An 8,217-nucleotide genomic window follows, 5' to 3' on the forward strand; every position below is an offset into this window, starting at 1 on the left:
TGCTTCCGTAGACTCTTGGGACACCAATTCTTTTAATGAAGGCCAGCAGTATTTCCCCTCTCTTCTAAAACAAGAGTGAACCATTTCCAAAGTGTTGAAAAAGTTAAAGTTCTTTCCACCCAGCTTCAGTCGTAAGGTTGAATGTTCTTGCTAGACATAGGAAAATGAGTATTTTCTTTAACTGTCATGTTTTAACTTTCTTCTCTGAAATACAGATAGATTTACAGCCATACCATCCTGAATGCCCGATTGCATCTAAAACAACAACAGAGACTAGGCTGCCGTCTAGAGGAAAATCGACTAGAAATGATACCTCCATACACATAATTACAAACGTATATATGTAACATCATAAATATTGACAGTGTCTTTTGGAAGAAAAATGGCAAGGGGTTAAAAACAAGCCAGGCCCGAGTAAAAGTGCATCGAGTGCTAAGCTTGCCTATCTTCGCTAAGGCAATTGACAGTTTGTGTGGTAGTGTAGCTACATGGGAAGTGAGCCACTCTGACTGGTCCCCATTGGATTTAAAGAATTGTACTGAATTTGCTTAAAGTTGCACTGAGTTGAAAGCTCTTGAATGCAAGGTCAGCTGGACTATTTTACCATACAAGAAGCATGGAAAATGGCATAGAACTTGACATATAGTAGTAGACACCAGTATGAAAGGCCTTAGAAAACTAGATAAGAGGGCATTTCTGTTTTCCTCTCTGCCAGTGAAAATGTGGGCAGTAAATCTATCAGCTTCACTGGGTTTGGCTGAAGGCTCAAGACCAGTTAACTGGGGCAGAGGCTGAATGCTCAGAACTTCCTCTGCTAACATGTAAAATAGAGCCCCAACGCCCTTCCTGGGCATATGGCCATTCCTTCCCAGCATAGCAGTTCGCTAACATCTGCAGGAAAAGCTGAAAAGTATGGGGTCAATGATGAATACTCATCTATTCTTCTTTTTTTTGAGTTGGGGTCTCCCTCTGTTGCCCAGACTGGAGCGCAGTGGCCGCTCCCGGCCACCGCAGCCTCGACCTGCTGGGCTCCGGCGATCCTTCCGCCTCAGCCTTCCGAGTAGCTGGAATTACAGGTACGCACTACTACACCCAGCTGATTTTTTTGATTTATTGTAGAGACGAGGTCTCGCTGCCCAGGCAGGTCTCGAAACTGCGGGCTCAGGCAATCCACTCACCTCAGCCTCCCAAGGCGTGGGATTACAGGCTGAGCCACCGAGTCCGGCTCGTCTATTATTCTTAAAGGTTGAAAAAGGGTGTTAGGTCAGTGGGTGAGTGGACTGGGCTGGTGTCCTGGGTAAGATGCAAAGAACTGCACAAAAATTAGATTGGGAAAGATAGTTTATTTAAAAAGAAGATGAGAGAGAGGGTGGATCCAGAGCCATGGCAGCAAGTGCTTGAGGTTGAGTACTTTTTTTTGAGTCGGAGTCTCACTCGGTCACCCCGGGGGCTCATGGGATGTTTCAGAGCATGTTTGTCCTTGGTGCTACCCTTCCCCAAAGGACAGACCCACGGGCGCAGCTGTCTGTCGAAAGGTAGCTCTGTGCTGGGAACATGAATACGAATGTCTACTTGGTGCAGTTAGCAGTCTGGTTTCTGGGGCCAAAGAGTGGGGGGGAAGTTGCAAGCTACCCCAATTCAGGGCTTCTCAAGCAACTTTGTTCTAGTCAGAGGTCCAAATGCGAGAGACGTATCATTACTGCAGGCCAGCAGGAGTTTCTTTTCCTTCCTTCCTTTGTTTTTGTTTTTGTCTGCTTTTTTTGAGTTGGAGTCTCACTTCGTTGTCCAGGCTGGAGTGCAGTGGCCGCTCCCAGCCACCGCAGCCTCGACCCACTGGGCTCCGGCGATCCTTCCACCTCCGCCTTCCAAGTAGCTGGAACTACAGGCGTGCGCTACCACACCCCACTAATTTTTTATTTATTGTCGAGATGAGGTCTCCAAACTGTGGGCTCAGGCAATCCACTCACCTCAGCCTCCCAAAGGTGCGGGATTACAGGCTGAGCCACCGAGTACTTTTAAAGCTTCCCTCGGGTGGGGCAGGTCGTCATGGTGATGGGGTGGCCATCAGTTTTATGAAGAGGGCAGGTAAGCACAGGGACTGTTGCCATGGTGATAGGGTGGTGGTCTGTGTCACGTAGGAATAGTATAACATATTTATGCAGCATATAAATATTGAATGTGTGTTTTGAGAGGAAGATGACAAGGGAGAGGAAACAACCAGGCCAGGGTTGAAGAGCATTGAGCACTAAAAGTGCCTACTTGTGCCAGGCAAGTGATCATTTTTTCCAAGTGTACACATACTTGTGTGAGAAAGCTCTGACTAGTCCCCCACAGAACCCCACTGTGTCGAATTAACAGACCTCTGAATTTAAAACTATTGGTACAAAGTGAGAAGGCTTATTTGATACAGACAAGAAGCATGAGAAATTGTATGTGTCTTGACATTCACGAGTTGATCTATAGTGAAAGGTCACCGAAGAAACTAGGTCAGAAGTAATTTCTTTTTCCACCCTAACAGAGCAGTTGGCAAAAATAAACCTTCCAGGTAAATTGGTCCCCAAACCATCCCAGCAGGGTGGACTGAGGACTCCCCAGGACAGTCTAATTTTGATGGGCAGTGGGGTTGGGCCCGTGTTTTTGCTATTGTGAAGAGTGAAGCTGTAAACATGCATGTGCAGGTGTCTTTTTGGTAGAGCAATTTGGGTTCCTCTGGGTGTATTCCCAGGAGTGGTATTGCTGGAGAGTATGGAAGGTCAATTTTGAGTACTTTTAAGAATCACCATGAATATTTTAAAATATAGATAATCTGGAATCCATGTTGGGTAAATTCATGACAAAGAGAAAAGCTAGAAATAAACAAATCACAAAATAAAAATGGAGCACTAATGATGCACTGAACAGAGACTGGATATAATATTTAATGATATGACTCATAAGCTCAGACTACAGCACAGCTCAGAGCTTGGGGATGGAGCCCAGTTGCAGGGGGATAGACTCTATAAGGAACTGGAGATTTTTAACTTCAGACGCTGTTTAAGAAAAGATGCAGTAATAGGTGGTGATCCACAAGAAGAAAATAAGGTTGAGCCATAAATGCCTGCCTCTTGTCATGCTATACAGGTTAAATATTTTAGAAAGAAAATACTATTAAAAAATCTTTTAAAATCTTATCGAAACCTTCCCAATAGGTTGAACACATCCCTACAGACACACATAGATGCTTAGGCATAGGCAAAGAAGAATATCAACTTTTCTCATAGCCTGAAATGGGCAGGCATTTGTGCAGTGGTGAGCTAAGGAGAACATGTTTCAGTTAAACTGTTTAGACAAAAAAGTTAAAGAATACATATTTCACATAAAGGTGAACAAAGAACTGAATTCCCATACAATGCATATTAGAGATACAATATGTCCCACATTTGGGGCTTGGCAACCAGACAATAATTATTAACCTTTAAGTTACAGAAAAGCAACACACATAAATGCCAGTCCTGAGAATCTCCCCAGAGTAGTGAACGCAGGTATAGACAAGAGCACAGTGCCTGACTGCAATGCTTTCCCCGCCCCCCCCCCCCCCCCCCGCATGGTCTGTGACATCAATGCTTTTTGAAGGTGTCCTATCTTTGTTGGGATTACAGGGACTTTTCCTTATGTGTGGATGCATTATTTGCATATTTTCTGAGCTTCCAACTTTATGGTAAAATCAATTTTAAAACATATTTCATATTGAAAAATGAATTTTCTAAATAGAAAGGGGTTACCAGGGAGACTCTTAACTAGTCTTGCAGGTGAAGGGTGTGTCTGAGGCTGACACAGTCATTGACAAGGGTCTGACAAAGTGCTACCCTTTTGTTTGGTTTGGCGTTTTGGCCACTGTGTTTACAACACAGTGAAGAACCAGTGTGGTGATCTGTCCTTGCTGATCCTCGTGTGCTTTAAAGAATCCTGTTTCTTGATGTCACGTTGCATCACGCTGCCTACGTTCCTCATTTCCTGTTGTGGACTGAACGTGCCATCTGGTTGGAAATAATGTTTTCTTTTAGTCAAACTTAAGTCTAGCATCACTGCAGGGCCTGGAACCTTGAATCTCTCTTTGGAGAAAAATCAGCAAGCAGAGTTACTCATGTTTGAGAGTTCATGTTGCAGTGGCACATAGAGCAGTGATACATTTTGCATCGTGCTCAAACAACTGATACTTTGGAGTTTATCTGTTGCAGCAGCTAACTACATTAACTGAAGTCTGTGGAGAAAGAATATACTGAAAAAAAGTATGCATCCAAAATCTTCTCCCAGATTCTGTAAACAGAAAACACTCCCTAAACATTTCAAAAATAGAGGGATATATAAATCATTTACATAAGAAACATAGATCATGTTCTCTGAGGCAGGGGTCCCTCTGCAAAAGCAAAAATGCAGAGGCAAAAGTCAGGAAAAAGAAAATATATTACTTCTTGTTCTTACATAAGTTGCTTTACTTCTCATTTTTTATAAGGTACCCTACTTTTTGTTTTTATATAAGTTACTTCCTGGTTCTTTGTGCTACTCTTGGACTTTTCACTTGGGTGGGCTGCATGTTCAAACTTTGGGCGGAATCCAATCAGGATACTGATCTGGTAAGCCAATCAGTAAACAGGACATGCAAATGAAATAATTAAGTAAAACCAATCAGTGTGTAACATGTAATGCTAACTGCAGCCTCGAGCCACAAAATGTCCAACCAAATAAATAATGCCAAACTGTAACCTTATAAGGGAGACAAAGAAGTTACAATGGAAAGAAATAGTATATATGGCAATGTCTCCTTGTGTCCAGGGTTCAGCCTTTGGATGTCAGCATGAATAAATAAACGCTGTTTCCTGGCAAAGTAGCCTCGGTGTCCCATCTCTCTCTGTAAAGATTCCTGCTATACTCTAAGCTTTTTTTGTTTTTGTTTTTTTTTGGCTTTTCAGACGCCGACGCCTTGAGTCTTTTCCCATCAGCCATGGTCAACTCCACCATGTTCTTCGACATCACCGTGGACAGTGAGCCTTTGGGCCGTGTCTCCTTCAAGCTGTTTGCAGACAAAGTTCTAAAGACAGCAGAAAACTTTTGTGCTCTGAGCACTGGAGAGAAAGGATTCGGTTACAAGGGTTCCTGCTTTCACAGAATTATTCCAGGGTTTATGTGCAAGGGTGGTGACTTTACACGCCATAATGGCACTGGCGGCAAGTCCATCTATGGGGAGAAATTTGACGATGAGAACTTCATCTTGAAGCATACAGGTCCTGGCATCTTGTCCATGGCAAATGCTGGACCCAACACAAACGGTCCCCAGTTTTTCTTTCTTTCTTTTTTTCTTTTTTCTTTTAGTTGGAGTCTCACTCTGTCACCCAGACTGGAGTGCAGTGGCCACTCCTGGCCACTGCAGCATCCACCTGCTGGGCTCCAGCGATCCTTCCACCTCAGCCTTCCAAATAGCTGGAACTACAAGCGCACACTACCACACCCGGCTAATTTTTTGATTTATTGTAGAGATGAGGTCTCACCAAGTTGCCTATGCGGATCTCAAACCGGCGGGCTCAGGCAATCCACTCACCTCAGCCTCCCAAGGCTCAGGATTACAGACTGAGCCACCGAACCCAGCTGGTCCCTAGTTTTTCTTTTCTTTTTTTTTTTGAGTTGGAGTCTCACTCTGTCACCCAGACTGGAATGCAGCAGCCGCTCCCAGCCACCGCAGCCTCGACCTGCTGGGCCGGTGATCCTTCCACCTCAGCCTTCCAAGTAGCCGGAATTACAGGCATGCACTACCACGCCCGGCTGATTTTTTGATTTATTGTAGAGATGAGGTCTCGCTCCCCAGGCGAGTCTCAAACCCGCGGGCTCAGGCAATCCACTCACCTCAGCCTCCCAAGGCGCGGGATTACAGGCTGAGCCACCGAGCCCGGCTGGTCCCCAGTTTTTTATCTGCACGACTAAGACTGAATGGTTGGATGGAAAGCATGCGGTTTTTGGCAAGGTGAAAGAGGGCATGAATGTTGTGCAAGCCATGGAGGGCTTTGGGTTCAAGAATGGCAAGACCAGCAAGAAGATCTCCATTGCTGAAGGTGGACCACTCTAATAAATTTGACTTGTTTTATCTTAAACTACCAGATCATTCCTTCTGTAGCTCGGGAGAGCACCCCCCCATCCCATTTGCTCGCAGTACCCCTGTGTGCTCTCGCTACAATTCTCTGGGTTCCATATTTTCCTTATTCCCTTCCACGTCTAGTTGGATTGCAGAGAAATGAAAACTAAATAACAAAAAATAAAATAAAAAATTAATTAATTAATTAATTTTTTTATTCAAGGGGTGCAGAATTAAAATACATACCCAGGATTTAGTACCATGTATTTTACTAGTACAACAATGTGAATGCTGAGGGTTTCCTTGATTAAAAGGTGTCATCCGTCCTGTCACTTCCTTGTTTATTTCCTCCTTTTTCTTTGGTGGGTGTTAACTGAGAGAAAAGTGTGTCTACTTCCTTTCAGCCCCAAGGCACAGGAGCTATATTCCACTGCCTCAGATGGCTCCTGACTCCTCAGATACACCTCTAGAGAGCAATTCCCAAATAGAGACAAGCCAGATCTTCCACATCCATCATCTGCTCCAGTTGTTGGGGATGGTAATCAAACCTGGTGACTGATCTGATTGAGCATATCGTTGTGTATGCTAGCTGGTTTTATTCAGAACTTGGCCACTAGCAGCTCTGTACTCACCTTTGTCTTACAAAATGAATGCCTACAGAAGAATCTGACTGAGAGTGAAAAGAGGTGGCTTGTGTCTTCTGGTTTTCTTGTATTTAAAACGAAAGAAGTGTTTGAACAGGTGCTGTCATTCAGGCATGATTGAAAAGGGACCCTTTTGAATTCCCCACATCTCCAAGCCGTGTCTCATCTGAGTAAGCAGAAACAGTTGGGCTTTGAGGATTTGGGGAGGTCTATCATGGGGCACCAGAAACCGCTAAACCATGAGACCCCTATGGAGGGACATGAGGCCTGATTAGGTCAGCATCAGCTGAGTAAATTATATTAGGGAAAGGGACCCCCCAAGATAAAAATCTACAAAGAAACTTACTGATAACAGCAAGGAGCAGATGCAAAACATTTGCTATTGGTTCAACTGCCAACAAAGAAAGTAGTTAACAACTCACTGTTATTTCCTGGTTCCCGCAAACACAAAGGCGGTCAACTATTGCTGTTAATGAGCCTTATCTCAAAGAAACAAAATACCGCCATCAACCAGCGGCTTCACAAACCTCTGGAAATTTCCTTTCGCAGACTTTCCCCAAAGACAATTTTCCCTCGGCCCACGGCGAACCTCTCTTATAAAAACACTCCTGCCTCTTAACAGATGGCAGACATTCTCTCTGCTGTCCTGCCTTCCACAACGCATCCTCCCTTTAATAAATCTACCATTCCTAATTCAAAACTTGCCTGACGAGCACGTTCACCGCCACCCTCCATGACTCCGACCCTACCCAGGCTGCCAAGGCCGCAATCTGCTCAGCCCGCGCGGTGTCCTAGGGACCTTAGGGTGCCTGCACATTTTCGTGCTCTGCCCTTGAGGTGTGTGTGCATGTTCTTCCCACGGACCTCGGCTCCTTGACTATAGTAGAGACGGGAGCTTTGTTTTCCTCAGGACAGAAAATCCACAACGGTGTCAAAAGGACTTGACACCCCTCTCCCCCATCCTCTCTTTGTGACGTGATCAGTTTACAATCCCAGCTTGTCATGTATATCCTGGAAACAATTTGTTCTTTCTTTTTTGAGTTGGAGTCTCACTCTGTCGCCCAGACTGGAGTGCAGCAGCCACTCCTGGCCCCTGCAGCCTTGACCTGCCAGGCTCCCGCAATCCTTCCGCCTCAGCCTTCCAAGTAGCTGGAACTACAGGCACGCGCTACCACGCCCGGCTCATTTTGATTTATTGTAGAGATGAGGTCTCGCAAAATTGCCCAGGCGGGTCTCGAACCCGTGGGCTCAGGCAATCCACTCACCTCAGCCTCCCAAATGTGCGGGATTACAGGCTGAGCCACCGAGCCGGCTAATTTGTTCTTTAAAAATCTGTTTTTGCTGAACACAACTTTGCAAATTCCAAAGAAAAATGTATAGCCACACAAGCGACCCCCTCCCTTACCTAAACTGACATAGAACACTCTTCTTTCTCTGGGTTGCTCAGCCTTGGAGCATTAGCCCGCTGAG

General features: G+C 45.0%; 1 protein-coding gene across 1 annotated transcript; it reads left to right on the plus strand.

Moving 5' to 3' along the window:
• The first annotated feature begins 4,983 nt into the window (after nt 1-4,983).
• LOC110595847 (peptidyl-prolyl cis-trans isomerase A-like) lies at nt 4,984-6,002 on the plus strand. The gene is made up of 4 exons (XM_021713718.1): nt 4,984-5,323; nt 5,415-5,417; nt 5,712-5,723; nt 5,959-6,002. The coding sequence occupies exons 1-4, from the start codon at nt 4,997-4,999 to the stop codon at nt 5,959-5,961; spliced, it is 345 nt and encodes a 114-aa protein (XP_021569393.1). The 5' UTR covers nt 4,984-4,996; the 3' UTR covers nt 5,962-6,002.
• Nucleotides 6,003-8,217: the final 2,215 nt, after the last annotated feature.

Source organism: Carlito syrichta, unplaced genomic scaffold (assembly GCF_000164805.1).
Source record: "Carlito syrichta isolate Samal-C Ts95f unplaced genomic scaffold, Tarsius_syrichta-2.0.1 Scaffold92632, whole genome shotgun sequence".
NCBI classification, from domain to species: domain Eukaryota; kingdom Metazoa; phylum Chordata; class Mammalia; order Primates; family Tarsiidae; genus Carlito; species Carlito syrichta.